The sequence below is a fragment of the Zonotrichia leucophrys genome, chromosome 14 (genome assembly GCF_028769735.1).
Source record: "Zonotrichia leucophrys gambelii isolate GWCS_2022_RI chromosome 14, RI_Zleu_2.0, whole genome shotgun sequence".
Taxonomy (NCBI): Eukaryota; Metazoa; Chordata; class Aves; order Passeriformes; family Passerellidae; genus Zonotrichia; species Zonotrichia leucophrys.
This window is the reverse complement of record NC_088184.1, coordinates 8,165,244-8,182,316: the sequence shown is the minus strand read 5'-3', so window position 1 is coordinate 8,182,316 and position 17,073 is coordinate 8,165,244. Positions and strand designations below refer to the sequence as shown.

General features: G+C 42.3%; 1 protein-coding gene across 8 annotated transcripts in view; it reads right to left on the bottom strand.

Moving 5' to 3' along the window:
• Nucleotides 1-17,073, bottom strand: part of XYLT1 (xylosyltransferase 1) — a 174,979-nt gene that overhangs the window by 25,665 nt on the left and 132,241 nt on the right. For all 8 annotated transcript variants that reach the window (XM_064725398.1, XM_064725399.1, XM_064725400.1 and 5 more), the window contains 3 exons: nt 16,029-16,109; nt 3,448-3,664; nt 1,193-1,369 (listed from right to left, as the gene is read on the bottom strand). In XM_064725398.1, coding sequence (XP_064581468.1) covers nt 1,193-1,369; nt 3,448-3,664; nt 16,029-16,109 — 475 coding nt within the window. The remainder of the gene's footprint in view (nt 1-1,192; nt 1,370-3,447; nt 3,665-16,028; nt 16,110-17,073) is intronic.

The following is a 17,073-nucleotide window of genomic DNA, read 5'->3' as shown; positions in this document are numbered from 1 at the left end:
CTGTGGGCTCATATGAGGGGCTCTCTCACCAGAACGTGTCAGAAGCTGCCTTTTCATCTATTCTAATTTTGAACTGTCCTTTCCAGCTCAGTTTACCTGATTGTTTTCTGAAATATCATTGTGGGTTCACAGCCTGGAGCAGGTCAGGCTCTGTAGTCTGACAGGAGTTTTTAAATTTGCCATTTATTCTGTGCTGGAGAATTCCCTGCAATTGGTGTTTAGGACAGCAGAGCTTCCTTTAGATAACATCTCATTTGCTCTTTTTGTGAATGCCTGTGTCACTGACTTCAAGCCTGCCTGGTAGACAGCACATTACAGCAAAGAAAAGATCTCTGTTTCAGAGCAGTCATCATTTTTGTGCTGTAGGGTAACACATTCCCCATCCCACACAGAGCCTGAACAAACATGCTTTATGCAGGGAATCCCGAGGAGCTGGAGGGATGGAATTGCAAATGTGGTGACCTTGAAACAAGCGGCTGTTCATTCTCAATAGAGGGTGCACAGGCTGGATACAGCCTCAAGACAGAGTGCACCCCGGAGCACAGGACTCGCTCTCATGTCTGCCTTGAGGAAACTATCACCACGGAACTGAGCAAACCTTTCAAGACAGTCCTGCCAAACCTGGGTGATCAAAACCTCATGACTAAGTCTCCCAAAATCATGAGATAAACTTTAATATTATCGTGCTGATGAATATAATAACAAAAATGGATTTGCCTTGTGCTGTGTAAGTCTCTAGCACACACACTGATCAACTTCTAAGCTTTTTGTAAAGATGATAAACACTGCTTAAAGCTGAAAGCCAGGAGTGTTGTGAAATGATGAAAGCACCTGAGTTGGAACATTGGAGAAAACCTTTTGCAATGAACTCACAAGAGTTACCAAGTAATAGTGGTACAGTCAGAGATGCGTCAAGCTTCTCTCCTTTCCAGCACAGCCAAATACCAATGCCAAGGAATCCAAAGAGTTCCTCTGTGACCTTACCATGCAGTGATATGTCTCCAGGGCCAAAACATAGGAGAAATTATCTTTCATTCTCCTGAAATTAAGATCAGAGCTTCCTCACATCTCTTTCTCCACCTGCCTGATGGAGGAAAAGCTTCCCTTCCCTCTCCCTGCTGCAGCCATGCATTCAGCCAGCTCTCCAGCCCAGTACAGGGGGAAGAGCCTCTCTGCAGGTAAGTTCAGTTACCTGGAAGCGGTGGAAGTCTGCTGGTTTGAAGTCATTGGGTGAGCAGCCACACCAGTCAACGATGTGCTTGTACTGGCACTTGCAGCCCAGCTTCCTGTTCCAGTTGGTGATGCGCAGGTTGTTGTCCACCATGGAGTCACAGAACGGGCTGTTCTCCAGCACGGTGTGAAAGAAGGACTGCAGCAAACACAGAGCACAGCACCATATTTAGCTCCTCAAACTTCCATTTTCTCCTTCACTTCAGCTCATGGGCCCAAACCTACTGCAGGTGACCTATTTTAGTTTGAAATGACAGCATTAACAAGCTCTGTTGTTTTGCCACGTATGAAACACACTCTGTGTGCCTGTATTCCACAGAGCATGGAAAAATCACAGCACTCCAAAGACCCAACCAAACTGTAAGAACACACAGCTGAGGTCTTGCTCCAATAACCTGGCACAGAATAATTGCACTCCTACAATGACCAGCTTTGGGCACTGGCAGCCCAAAGGACTCCAGGAAAGGCACCAGTACCAGCAATCATTTTATTTTTATTTCAGCTGTGTGAGCAATTCTAAGAAATGCCCATTATTTCCTTTCTTTAAGTTGCTCCCTGGTCTAACAGATTTAGGACTATTTTTCTGAACAATGTACTAATGGCATATTTCAAGTTGTTTCCCAAAACAATTGTCAAAACTGCACTATCACCCTGGTTACTCTGATAAAAACACAGTCTCAGACAGCTCTTATGTGGGTGTCTATCTCCAGCACTCTGAAATGCATTGCTTGTTGAGTGGCTTTGTTCTGAAACACGCAGCTCACTCTAGGCACCAAAAGAACATTCTGCCTCCTGCATTTATGTCTGAAATCGTAAGTCTTTATTTGCTGACTCATGGCAGCATGGAATTCCTATTGGGCAATCCTAATTATATCATCATAATAACAGCTATTACATAAACCATGTGTAAAGGGGACTGATACAGCAGGTTAACAGGTCAGTGAAGGCAGGGCCATTTTACAAAACCAGCTATGTGTCTTGCAAAGAAAACCTTGTAGAAAAAAGCTATGGAATACCATGAATTTTAGCCCTGCAAGAGACCATTTTTGGAGCAGTGACTTCTCTTTAAAATCAGCAATAGTAAGATCTATAAATAACCAGCATAACATTAGCATGGCTGGCCCCCAAATAATCCCCCTACCCTTTTTAATGTTAAATGACAGCCCAGTGAATATGGATTTTATGCTTGAACTGTTTGGTTAAACCCATAAAGGCATCCATTCTCATTCAAGCGAGAGGGGAAAAAAAACCCTACCCAATTACCCATTGCCCTGTGTCCTTTTATAGCAATACAGGAATTTCTCTAGATAATGGATGAAAAGGTTATCAGAGTAGAGAAAAAGGTGATTTTTAACAGAAATGGGATTAAAAGAAGATTATGCCACATGTGTGGGGAATAATAAACCTCTACCAAAAGATAACAATTGCTGTGCTCCACCAGAAGCTAACAAGCAAGATTTGCAAGACTGGTGTCATCCATCCCTCAAAATGTTCAGGAACCAAGGCAGTTATGGGTTTAGAGGCAGTCATCAGCTCTTCCTGGGGCTGCAGGATGTGGAGCAGAGGCTGGCAAGCCAGGGGAGCAGTGTACCTGCTGGGGCAGGTGTAGCACAGGCTGCCAGCCACAGCTCTGTGCCCTCCCTGCAGATAGCACACATTGCTGGCACATTGCTGCATGCCAGGCAAAGCCCCACACTGCTGTGCACTCCCCTTCTGCATCACTTGCAGCCAGAGCGACTCCTGAGTGATCTAAATGATTTGTGACTGTGCCTTCTGGCTGAGTTTTGAACAGAACAATAAACCTTTGTTTGCAGGGTTTATATTTTTAAAGAAAAGTGCTGGATAATAGCAAGGAAAGCTACTTATGAAGACAATTCGCCATCTCTAATATCCTTCAAAAGCTTTGTGCGGGAACAATTTGCAAGCAAAGGGCAGCTGGATTTTGGTTGTTCAGTAACAGATTAATAGGCTTAGAAGTACAAAACAAAGCCACTTCTTGCAAAAAAGTCCCACAAACAAACAAGGCAATAAACAGCTGCAGAAGTTCTGTCCCTAAAGGGCTTACTCATTATAGAAGTAAAATTTTCATTACCCACTGTGGGATGGTCCAAAGCCCAGTGACATCAGGTGAAAGCCCCTCTGATTTTGGTCAGATCTTTGGGACAAGCACAAACATTGCAGGTTTGAGCACAGAGAGGATTCTTTGCATTCACATACCTCGGCAGGAAGCAGCGTGTAGGAGTAAAACCTCTTCATCTTTGTCACCAGGTCATCATTGGAAAAAGTGACATATTCCACAAACTTCCTGTTGAGGAGGAACCAGTCCGAGCCGCCATCCACAGTGATTCCCTCTGGGATCTTGCGGTCCCCCAGGCGCCACATGTGCGTGTCGCACTCCAGGAACAGCCGGTCCAGCCCCTGCTTTCTGATAAACCTGAGGGAATGCAAGAGCAGCCACTACATGTTAATTTGTAGTTTGCTATCACCGGGAGATTTATAAATAAAAAGCTACTTTCGCGAACAAAAAAGGATCAAAAGGTCACTTGTTTATATTTCTGTTCTACTCATAAGTAATGTAGAGAGGTTTAATAAATGATTAATCAGTTATATGTTCTGTTACAGAGGCAAAGATCAACATATTGCTTTTAAACATCATTCACACCTTCTGCTGTCCTAAGGCTGTGCAGGTGACAGAGCTCTAGGGCAGGAAAGTCCATAATGTTCATTAACTGAACAAACCACCACAGAAGAACTGCAACATGAACAGGAGCTAAACACATTCTTCTCTCGCTAAATAAATTCAGTTTTTAAAAAACAGAAAAATGTACATAAAGGTAAAATGACCAATTTTCTCCTATGCTATTATGTCATTAATTTTTCTACAGGGATATAGTCAATAAAGAAAAAATACCATTGTATAGGTCTTTGCTGTAGAATGAGCAAGTTTGCTCCATTTTCAGGTCTCTGGGGAGCAATGTTTTGTTATTGCTGAACCATGAATAAGAGGAGCACCTGCAGAACTGCAAAGTTATGGAAATGAATTATTTGAAACCAATATAAAAGAAGAAAGCTGGGAAATCAATCTGTGTTTGAAAATGCTTTGGACTGAATGCCCACTGATCTTTTGAGGCTGTCTGATCCAGGTTTCTGTTTGTTATTCCATTTGGGAATGGTTTCCCCGAAGGAGAAGCAGGGCAGCTGTGAATTAGCACTAAGGAGGGGTAAGCACCATCCACCCTGGCTGGATGTGAGCACTGGGCACATCCCACATGTCCTGAGCAGTAACAAATGCTCACTGACCATACACCAGAGCAACCCACAGCCCCCAGACCCCTCTGGGTGCAGCACCTGCAGGATAACAACCGCTGTGGCAAGAGCCTTCCCTTCCTGAACCCACATAGCTGTGTCAGGGCATTTCAGGATCAGCAAGCCAAGATGACATTTTAGTAGTCCTCAAACACATGCTACTAAAGGTAAGGGAAAAGAATAAAAGTTAAGGAACAACAAACACCAGAGCTATCTGGAGTCCTGCATCTGGAAACATGAGCATTAACCCCATAGGCCAAATCCCTGGTTCAAGTTCTGTTCTATACCAATCAAAGAACTGAGATGCAATTATGAAATGGTGCATATTAATTTTCAAAAGGACCGTAAATGACTCCAGGGTCTATGTCCTACTGATAGCTATGTCTCTTTTCACAGTGTGAGAAGAGCTCCTCTGTTAACACAACAGTGCTGAAAACGCGTAAATGAGAGTCGAGAAATTTTTCTTTCCATGAACAAGTTTCTAATTTCATGTTCCATTATGAAGGATAATAGAAAAGTCTTGCAATTTTAATGCAGTGCTCTGGAATGTAATCTTCAAATTCAATATTTATGCAGTTATCTCCAAATCAAATATTAATGTGCCTGAAAGTTTGGTCATTTATTTATTTCTCTTCAAAACTAAATGCTCATTAGAGTTAATTATTTTAAGAAAATAACAGAACTTTATCGACTATATTTAAATAGGAACATAAAGTTCTTTTCCATGAAGTAATTTCTTTCAACTGCTATCTCTACCAATTTATCACTCTTTACTCTCCTTTTTGAATGGAAGGTTCTTTGACTGCAATAGAAACCTCAAACAAAATGAACCACCTGGATACAGCAAAAACTACTCTACATAGAAACTGCCTCAGCCAGTGTGACATGATCCAGCTCCAGCTCCCTGGTACTGTAACAGCTTCAGCCTTTTTTCTGAACTTGGCAGCAGAGGAGCATGACCACGCTCCAGATGAGAAGGCCCCAGCAAATCCTGACTCACAGCTTCATGGTTCCCAAAGTAGTTGACAGGCTCTTTTTTTTCTATATGTGCACAGTTCTATGGGTTTTTTTTTTAGCTAATGGCTTGGAAAAGCACATCTCAGGATATGGAGTGAAATAAGCCAATTCCTGGAAGTACAATTGTTTTCAAAACAAACCTCAGCCCCCAAATCTTATACAACTGGGTTACTAGAAGAGAGTAAATGTACTCTCCAATCACTTACCCTCCAGCAAGGCAGCACAGCCCAGCTAAAGAGCTGCAATGCCTTTAGAGATCTCCCAAGAAATGACCCTTTGGCTTGCACTTCTTGAAACCCTCCTAGAAACATCACACCAGGTGTCAGACACATAACAGCTGAAGAGGTGTTTTTCAGAAGGATCACCCTTACTGAGCCTCTTCACACACACTCACAACACCTCACTGGAATAAGGCAAATGTGCAATTATTAGCAAAGCAAATCATTTCTGTGGCCTACGAAGCAAAGATGTGTCCAAGGGGCTGTGAACACAGCTCTCCACTGGGTGATGCCTTGCTGCTCATTTATGTTCCTTGGCAGCCAAGGGGACCAAGTGTATTTCAGGTCTGCTGGAAGTGAAATAGGAGAGGAGCTGGCACAGAGAGCTGAACAGCAACCAAAGGGAAATGTGGGTGAGGCTCCCTTTTGTCCCTCCAGGCTCTCTGCTAGGATGACTGATGCTCCCAGATACTCCAGCAATAGCAATTTTGGCACTCAGGCAGGCAAGAACTTACTCTAAGCATATTGAATACTGCCTGAGAGAAAGGGAGAGGGGTATTTGTATGCCACATAGGCCTTTCCAAGAAATGAAAACCTCTTGGACACGACAAAGAGTTCATAAAGATTCTTGACTAGCCATCCAAGAATGATTGCAGCCACCTCTGAAAAGAAAGAGAGGGAGATGGAGGGCAAAAGCATGACCCTACTGATTTGTTTCTAGTCTCATGCTGTATTTCGTAAGTTTCTGGTTATGCTCAAGGGAATACCAAATCAGTAAATTTTATGAAGCCAGGCCAAGCTTCATAAAGAGCAATGAAATGCAAAAAAAAGATGGTTTTCCCCCTTGTCTTTCTCTCTTTGGTCTCACAAAACTGCTTGCAGATAACTCCCAAATTAAAAGTAGGGGAAAAGAAAAAGGCTTAGTAATAGCATTTCCTTAATCTTAGTCAATGTGGAAAAATTCAGGTGTTTCCTGTCACCCTGAACATCAGGTAAGACTGGGATACCTCTGCCAGCTGCAAATGCACTGGCCAGAACAATGACATCCCACTGAAGCAAGGCATGGTTGGCCAAATACAGCAGAGATTATCATCAGCTGAAGACAACTGGCCTTTCTCCTAATCCAAACGAAAACAACAGGAGGAAAACAACAATGATAGGAAAAGAGTCAACCAGGAGAAAATAGAATTTAAAAAAGACTAGGATTAAGAAAAGCCTTATTTCATAGAACACTCAATCTAAGACATTTTATGCTTCCCCTTATCAACTTTAATTCTTCCTAAAGAGCCTCCAGTTTTAAGGGCCCGTGATTACACTCAAAAGTAAGGAGGAAACACAGGGTATTAAGAAGGTGTGTCAGCACCTGAGCTCAGCAATCAGACACTGACACACATGAAAGGTGCCCCTGTGCCCTGTGTGTGGATGCAGCCTCACAGTTCCAGAGTCATTTTCACACTTTGCTAAGAAAACCCCACTGCCTGCAGCACCTGGTCTGTCACTGAGTGTAATGTCAGTCCAGGCAGCTCATGATTGCAATCCAGCTCAGGGAACTCCTCTTACTTTGCAGTTTATTTAAATATTTATAAATGCATTTCAGACAGGATTCTAGGATTGTATAACACATAAAGCATTTGTAACTTGTGTAGCACATACTCCTACAACATGAGTATAAACAGAGCTCAGCTCTTATGATATGTTCTAACTGCTAATAAATACTGACACACAGTTACTCTATCAGCAAAAATGTCACAATCAAATATCGTCCTTTTTCAAATTTTTTTCCAAAGGACAGTGCAAACCACAGCAACTTGTAGAGACCCCTGCTCCTGAATGCTGTACTTGCACAGTAAGTCAGAGAGTTTGCTGTTTTCTTTTTCCTGAAGTTTATGAATGAGTAAAACTTCCTAAAGTATCAGAGGCTTTCAGATTGCTAAATGCCATTTACCAGTAATTTTATCACTAAAAGGTTTTTTCTGGAAAGAATATATTTTTTATGGTGAAAACGTTTCTTCCTAAATGTTTCCTGTTTCTGGCCTCTTGCCTAAAGAACCTCCCATTGACATTTCACTGTTAACCAGGTGCACCTACCCAGGGCCTCAGCATCATTATTCAGGATTTAAGAATAAGAACTACGAATAAAAGTTTTGTAACTTTTGTAACAGCAAAACAATTCCTCACAAGTCAAAAACCAATGTCAATGTCAAAGTAAGAAACCGTAGAGCCAGGAGCTCCACTAGCATCATGTCCATGCTTCCCTGAGTGTATGTGGACAAGATGTGCATGCTTTGACTTTATCTGCTCCTCTTTTCATTGTCTTTAGATAAGAATTTGAGGAAGAAAGTCCATTTCAGTGCAAAAAGTCAAGTAAATATTTTTACAGATGAGAAATGTGAGAGTCACTTGCCAGCAGTGTTTGCACAGCCACCCTGGAAACACTGACCAGAGTCAATCAGTTGGGAAGCACAAAACAGTAATTTGCAGTTTAGGTGACCAGCTAGAAAGCACTGAACAATAATTTGACAATTTGAGTGTAGCAGTTGCAAGAAGTAATTTGTGAGCAATCTCTAGGCTACCACACATCTCCATAAACCAGGCGCTGAAAAATTCTTTATAATAAGCAGATTGATGAATCCCCAACCTGTGGAGGGCAGAATCATTCCCTGCCTGCTCAGGGCAGAAATCCTGGCCTCACTGAGTATGCTGAGTCCAGCTGACTCTGATTTCACTCCATTTCCATGAGTAACTCTATTCTACCAAGGGTAAAACAATATTTACAACTGAAATAATTTACAATTGGCTATGTAAACACAATGTCTATATGGTACCAGCTATTCATCTGTTTTTCTGAGGCTAGGATGTTGCAGTGTGTTTCCTGAGACCTTCCTGTCATGCTGAAAGCCTCCAGGGCTGATCTCCCACTCCCAAAATGGAGGTGAAGCTTGAAAAGGGGAACAGTGTCAAACAGAAATAGCACCTACTTAGTCTGTCAAGATGAGGAAGATTTCTACCCAGTGTGACAGGCATCGTGTGGAAAGCATAGAACAAACAATTCCTGCTGTTTCAAAAAGCCTTGAAAATAACTCTCAGTACAGACAGAAATGATGGAAGAGAAAGAATAATTGTAACTTGCTTTTCAATGTGCTTTAACTGTGACATCCTAAATGCAATTGCTATGAGGTCAAAAATGTTACAAGAGGAGAATTCTTATCTTTTGTTAATTCCCTTACTCAGGGTAAGGGAAACACATAAAATAAACACATTACTATCTCAACAATCCCCCAAAGCTTTAATGACAATGCAGAAAAAAACATCAACAATATCAGAAAGGATTTCTCTCTTGACTGAATCTGCTCTAGTAAGATTGGGCTTATTTATTGATTGGGCTTATTTCAGGAGCAAAACCCAAATAAGCACACAAATTGAAATGCTTTTAGCAGTTTTGCCCACTGTGCTAAACGCTCAGGAGTTACCAAGGAACACAAGGAAATGTCACTCTCAATGTGATGAGTGTTTGTCACCTGTATCCCTGCATGGGCCACAGCAGAGCCATGGGCAGGGTGGGTGTGCAGGGCAGGGCACAGCTGCCCCTGGAGCACAGGGATGGGCTTCAGAGCAGGACACCCAGGTGACACAGCCACCAAAAGGGAGGCAGAGCTCAGAAATGCTCCTGGAGTTTCTGTGGCAGAAGCTGAAGTGCAAGTTGCTGGGGAAGATGAAACAGGAAAGCCTTATAAATATGATTGCCTGGCAAAAGATTTTGAGAATATAGAAACTATAAGTGAGATTGAAATGAAACCAAGCTTTGAGATACCTCAGTTAGTGAACAACTGGAAAACAATGGTGTGGCCAGCTGAAGGTGATCCCCTTTTGATGAAACAATTCCCTCTGCTTGCAGACAGGCCCAAGGGTCAGAGCAGACCCTACAGCTTGGCAGAAGGGGCCCAAAGAGGAGTTTTTAGGGTTTAAAATGTAACACAGAGTGGTAATGTAGTGATTCTTATAGGCTGTATGTCAATGCTATAGGACTTGTATATTGTACTAGATTGGTTAGTGAGAATTAGAATATTCAACAAAGAAGAAGATTTATTGTATTGTAACAGGAACCTTGCTCTCTACCCCTTTTACTCTCTTACCCTTCTAAGCTCTTACCCTTTTACTCTCTTACAGTTTTTACTCCCTTACTCTCTCACCCTCTCATCCTCTCTACCCCTCTCTTCTCTGGGGCCTGCTCTGAGCTGTGGCTGCAGCTCCCAGCAGGGCCCTGCACCCAGGCCCTTTGCAATAAACCCCAAATCCCAGCAGGGCCCTGCACCCAGGCCCTTTGCAGTAAACCCCAAGTTTCAGCCCTGGCTGCAGAGATCTCTGGTCTCTGTCCATCCTGACCATCCTACCCCCCGACACACTGACACAAGTGATGGGAACAAGGAGCTCCACTGGAAGGATTTTTTGGCAGTCCATGTTTTCAATGTATGTTAAACACTTTTATGTTCAGAGTGCAGTTAAACCTGGGGCAGACTACTGCTGCCACACACGCTGGGCAATAGAAAGTTTAGATCATTTACAGTGCAGAAAAAATGGTACAGCAATTTTAGTATCTCTTTCAAGACACAAGTTCAGCCTGAAATATTATGTTCAATGTGTCTCTTCTCAACCAGTGAGATCTTTATGGAAGCCAAGCAGCCATGGCACTTAGGGTATTCCACATGAGATGCTGTTGAAAGCTGATGAATACACACATTTATCTGGTCATTATTCCATCTCTATATGGACATGATTAGACTTTTCAAGCTTACAATAGGCACCTCATATGCTATATAATTTGTTTCTGCTTCTTTCATATGCAGTCTTCCCAGAATACCCATTTAATGCTTTAGTCCTAGCACATCTTTTCATTCTCTTTAGAAGAAATTTCTCATGATTCTTTCTTCTTCTCCGCCTTTTCCTACACATTAACTTCCACTGGTTTTGAAAAGCTTTTCTTTCCACTTTCTATCTTTCAAAGGAGAAGTCTCTTTCTCAGAGAAAGTGTTAAAAAGCCTCAATGTTTCTCAATATTTTAATGTTGCAGGCCAGGGAGCAAAATGAAAAACCCTCTGAAATTCTTTAGTTGTAGGAAACTTGCAAAGTCTATTTTTTGCAGTAATGACTCTACTAGGAATTGCCTTGTTTTGTCAACAATTCCTTGCATTTCCTTGGGAGCATAAAGCTCAAGAGAGACTTTAAAAGACTTTCCTGTGGGTTTCTTTACCCCACTCTTCACTTACACAGTATCTTTTAAGCAATACTGAAACAGCTTTTAGAAGATCAAAAATGAAATGGATTCCTCTCACCATAAGGGAGGCCACAACTCAAATGTTTCTGTTTCTTTTTATATTAAATAAGCAAAACTGCAAATTATAGTATGCAGAATGCAGCATGAACTCACCACAGACAGACTCAATGATATTAAACCTGACATTTTACCATCTGTTTGTCTCCAATAAATGTCTTCTCTGGAAGGTTTCTTGTCTTCTCACCTCCTTTCTAGTGACTGAGGGCAAGTGTGAGTCCCTTCTATAAAGGTTTTCAAGCTACGAAATCAGCCACTGACCTTTGGGTACACCAGGGCCAACAACATCTGTGCAGCTTCAAATGATGTTTCCTGTCATAACCTTTTTATAAAATGCCTCAGATGACAGGGCTGCAAATGAAGTGTGCTGCTCAATGTTCTTAGATAGCAATAAGATTCCTGATTATTTTACCAGTGTCTCAATTTCCACCTCCTTCCTAATTCTGTCCTTGCCCCATAAAGGATGGCTGCTACTTCAAACCTCCTCACTTGAAGCACGTTCCTGAGCCAGCAGATGATCTTGCTGTATACTCTAAGAACAAAGAACATCCTGCTTAGTCCCACGTCAAGACATATGGCTGCTTTTGTTTCTCTTTGCACTGACAGCTTAGAGCTCTGTTTTCCAAAACTGAGCAGAAATAAAAGCCCTACAAGGAGGTGAATTGTCAAGCTGAAGCTGTAAAGGCTTTATGGCTCCCCTAATGCTTAGCATAAAGCACTAAGAACATTTGAAAGTTAGCTGTAATGTCTAAATTTTTAAAGTGCAGCCTCTTTGCAGAGAAGATGCATGTTGCTATTTCAGTCACTACACTTCTCATGCAACTGTTGTGCTGAACTACTTCCAAGCAAAAAATAGATCTCAGTCCATGTGCTCCGGAATACTCAAGTGTTCTGAAAAATTTAGCAAAAAAGTATGAGGCTGAGGGTGATTTGTGCCAAAGGAACCACCAAATATGTGACATGAGCAGCAGTGTGAGTAGTGCTAGGACATGTGGTTAGGCTATTCCAACAGCAGTGACAATTAATCCATTCTTTCCCCCAGTGCTTGGGTAATTCAGCAGTGCAATACACAGCAATGTTTACTGTGAGATCCATTTTCTAACTGACCACCAAACCCCCATCAATGCCATGCAGAGCACACCAACAAACAGCCTGTGCCACTGAGGCACAAAGGCATGTCTGAAATGGGGTGAAACAGATGCGTGCCAGCAGTGCAGAGTTTGGGAACCTGCCCCAGTCCTTTGGCAGCTGAGGTTTCTGCAGCCTCTGAGAGCTGGGATGGGATTGTGATGCCCTTTGATACAGGTCACCAACACCTCTAAAATTACCTGGAACCCAGAAACAGGACAACACAACTCAAAAGCAGCAGTAATGAGGAGAAAAAAATCAGCAGAAGAAAATGTGGACACATACCAAAATTTTAAGGGTCTTTTCTTTAGCTGTTTGTATTTTGCCTATGAGCTCAAGATTTCTCTAAGATCTAACAGCATCCAGCCTTCTCAGCATGTTTACAGTGTTTCCCAAATGACTGCTGAGGAAAGGTTTCTATACAAACCCTCCCCTCCTCCTGCCTGCCACTGAAGATGTCACATTTGACTGTCTTTATGTTTTATAATCATCCAGGTGCTGCTCCTGCCAAAAAAGAAAAAATCCTCTGCTATTCCAAATTGCAATAGCTTATACAACTACCAGGTTATTCACTTGCTTTTAATAGTCTAAGACACTGAAAATAGGAGGAAATGTGTTGCCCACTAAGCACTATGTAACAACTCCAGCCACTGTGTGCAATTTCATTTCATACATCCACCTCTGTCAGGAAATAATGCTTCCAGCTGAGTGAAGGAGCCATTTTCATGTCCATTCTCTTTGCTGAAGCCACTAAAGGAAAATCAGTGATGCACTTTTTCATGACTTTGGCATAACTAAAAGAAAACTTAACTCTATAAAAGGAAGCCTGATTTCTCTCCTTATTTGGCAGTAAAACAAGCACTGATTGTGAACATGGCTTGAATGCAAAGTACACTGTAGTTGAGCTGTGCAAGCATTTCAGGTTTGAGATGGCACTTCTAATCTGTCTCTGTTGTATGATCCAAAGACTATGATGACTTAAAATTAAGAGTTTTCAGTTGTTTACAAGGCAGACTTGAAAAGCTTATTGATTAGGTACCATTATTCATCCACAAATTAAAATTAAAAGTATCAGCAAGGATTATACATTGCTTTCAATTATGTTTAGATGCTGTGCTCCTGTATTAGCAGTTCCCATATTTTGAGAAAAACACCTTGGACCAACTAAATCATTATTGTACACAGGGCAGCAGCCAGTACAGGCCAGTGGCCTCTCCCTTATTGTGGCTTCAACTTGTTATTTTAAACAAAAAATTCTGTTCCAGTGTGTTTTGAGATAGGATATCCAAAGGGAGCTTTATTGCCCAATAAAATGGACACTGGCCTGTGTCCTAAAGGCTGTCTTTTGTTTTTTTCTTTTCTTAACTTTTTGCTGCCAACCCTCGAGGCTGTTGCTTCTCTTCCAGACCTTACTAAGCTCTTGGCCATGCCATACTCTTCATGGGGTATTTCTTTTCCCCTGGGCTGTGACAGGACAAAGCAACGAGCAAAATTTAAAAACTGGAAAAATTAGTAGGAAAAAAACCCATCCCTTATTCTCACAATGAGCAAGTCGCTGAGTTTAGCTGTGGAAATTCCCCAGGCAAAGGCCACAAGAGGTTGGGAGAACATTGCAAAGCAGCAGCACTGCACACCTTGTGCTCCCTGGGGACACTGGCTGCAGGACACAGCGTGACAGCCCAGGTGGGGCTCACCTGCCTGAGCTGGCAGGAGGCATTTCAGCCCAGAGGAGTTCCCCACTGTGACTGCAGGGATAAACCTGGCTGGTGTGAGCACAGCCTACACACCTGGGCACTCAGTGAAAGTCAGGAACTGTGTCAGATGGGAGAGAAGAGGGTTCACTGACCAGTTCAGTCAAGACTGAGTCACTCAAACACTAAACATGAAATATCAGACCAGAAATCTTCACTTTAGATATTTCTCTCTCAACAGGTGGATGTGGAGCTGGAAATTGACCCACAATACAAACAGGAGATAATTACTTTTTGATCAGCTTTTGGAAACAATGGAATGGATTTTTACCCAACACCAACACTGCTCAGAGGTGTTTGCAGCTGCTGGCTTGAGTGTGTCTGCAGCTGCCTGGGCTGTGCAGGAGGAGGGAAGCCACTCTACCTCCCTGACAGAAAATCTGAGGATGTGCCAAGGGGTGATGTGAAAGGATCCATTCATCCAGTGGTCAGCAGTGGGAGCACTAATGGGACTCAGGGATTAGGGAACCATGGCAGACAGGGATGGCAAATCTGCACTCATGTCCCAGATCATGTTCCCTGATGCACAGGGAATTTATGGTAGAAATCCAGGAAAAAAAATATAACACAATGACATGTTGTAATAAGCTAAAAGGTATTTAGTTGTTTATACAAAGAGAACCATTGAACTACTAAATCAGTTTGCTATTCCTGTGATGGAAGGACAAGTGGCACATTTGCTCATTTCATTATTAAATTAATACCAGCTTAGTGTGTTTAATTGATTTAAATTGTTCTGATCCAGTTGAAGTTGGCATGTTTGAACCAGCCTGATGTTGGTGTGTCATAACCCATTAGTTATTTTCCTTTGCCAGCTCAGGGAATTTGAGAAGACTCAGCAGCACCAGAGGAGCAAGGAGGCAAGAGACCAACTGCATTTTCCTGGCTCTTTCTCTCCTCTTTTCTACACTAACTCTGCTGTCCATCACTATTGCCAGCTAGAGCTGAGTCTGCCAATCACTCTGACACTCTGCATTTCCCCAACCAGGGACTCTCCTGTGAAAACTGTTGACTTGGCTTTAAATATGACTCCTCACAGGATTATTTTTTACTACCTGCTATAGAATTTGTGCATGCACAAGATGAATGCTCGTGAGGACTTAATTTAAACAGGAACATGACAGAATTGATAAATCTGGTGACAAGAGTAAGAATGGACAAGAAGAGAGAGAGACTTGTGAGTTATTCTGCCTCCCTGCAGTGCTGAACACATGACTCAGTGTGTCACATTCTCTGGGTACACTTGACATTTTACAGAATAAAGGGAAGACCTGGTGACCCAAGCAGAATAAAATAATATTTTTAGATGCAAGGCCACTGGGGCTCAGCATATGGAGTTGCTGGAAGTGCAGCAGGACTGCTGTTATGGTACAAAACCAGCAAAAAGGAGCAACAGCAAAACTATGAATAAAGAGGAAAACAGGACCACTGCAGTCAGATGGGAAACTTCTTTCATCTGCAGAGCTTGTTAAAGCCTTTGGAAGATGTTGTTTGGTCTCTGCTGCTCCCCCAAACCACAATGGAAAGTTCAAGTACTACTGATGAGTGGTGGGAAACACAACACATTCCTTCTCCAAGACCTGCGCAGGGTGGGTGAAGAACTTTTTTGATCCAAACTTTAGTAGACTGTGACCAGCTCCAGCCACCACCCTCACTCTTAGTGGCACTGCAGGCTCCCACAGCTAGGGCTGTGCCTGCTACAGGCAGTGCTGCAGAGCTCAGATAACCCAGCCTGGCTCACCTGGGGCCACCAGGTCAGTGCTGGGGTGCGGGCAATTGCCACTTGCTCACAAAACATCAATCTGTGCTGAGTCCACAGGGGGATGCTCAGATGATCAGACTGCTCAGAGCCTCTCTCCCCACAAAAGCACCTCTGACTCTCGGAAGGAGTCACTCTGTCCAAGAAACAACCATCAGAAAAGGGTTTCCTCCTCATTAACTTCTCTCCCCTGGATTAGGGATTTCTTCAGTCAGGTGACACTGTAAACTGTCCCCATACAATAATTCTCAGTGCTCTGGTTAAATGAAGGTGAGAAAGGGCCAGCTCACCTTGCATTGTCCCTGCCATGGGATTTCAAGAAGTTCATGTCCCGGTATCTGGACAGGAATGCCACGAGCTGATCGTTTGTCCTGTGAGAGAAAGAACAAAAGGGGCACAAATTACACTGTGAAACCACTGCATCCAGAACCATTCACAGATTCATTGTTCTCATTTGGGGACCATTCTCAGATTCTGAAGGAGGTGGTTCCAAAGAAAACTTCCATCCTGCTGCTAAACTTCAGTGACCCCCTCTGTTCAGGAAAGCATACTTGGAAGGAAGCACAGCTTTATTACACCTTTACAAATTTCTTATCAACCCTTAGCAGGTATTTTAAGCTCTCTAACAGAGTGTGCATGAAGTCATACTGCTCAACACTTCTTAAGTATGAAAATCCAGCTGCAAGATGACTGCACTGATAGTTCCATTTTACATGCTTCGCTAGATATTTCCTAGGGAGTTTGGTTCAGTATCTGTTGGCACTTTATTTGTTTTTATTGTGTAATAGAGAAGAGGCCAAGGTTGGAATGCATAACACAGAGAATTTTGATGTCAAAAAGGCAGTATAATTAACAGGAACAAAGGAATTTGGAAGGTTAATTCCAATTAGTATGACAGGCAATCTGACACCAGCATTTTCAAAATTTCAGCTGACATGTCCAAGAATGTATTTACACTTGACAGTTTTTGTGGTCTTCTCTTTCTTTAACAATGGAGCAAAAATATTCTCTATTTAACTAGGTCAGCATCTTTAGGAAAACAGAATAAATCAGATTAAAAAGATCTTAATCTCCTGAATTGCATTTGAATCCACAACCTTATGGATACAACACCATTTAAGCAATGGTCTGTAATGAAGTTGGCAGCAGAAAGACTCAAGATAAAGGAGTTGTCAATATTACTGTATTTTGAAAACATTTCATTATTATAAGCCACAGAAAACCAAGTTAAACCTGAATGTGCTTAACTGCACAAAATGTGTTTAACTTCTGGGGTCAGGCTGCAACAACCTGGAAATGTTATCAGCCAAGTACATAAACTATTTTCATAATCTC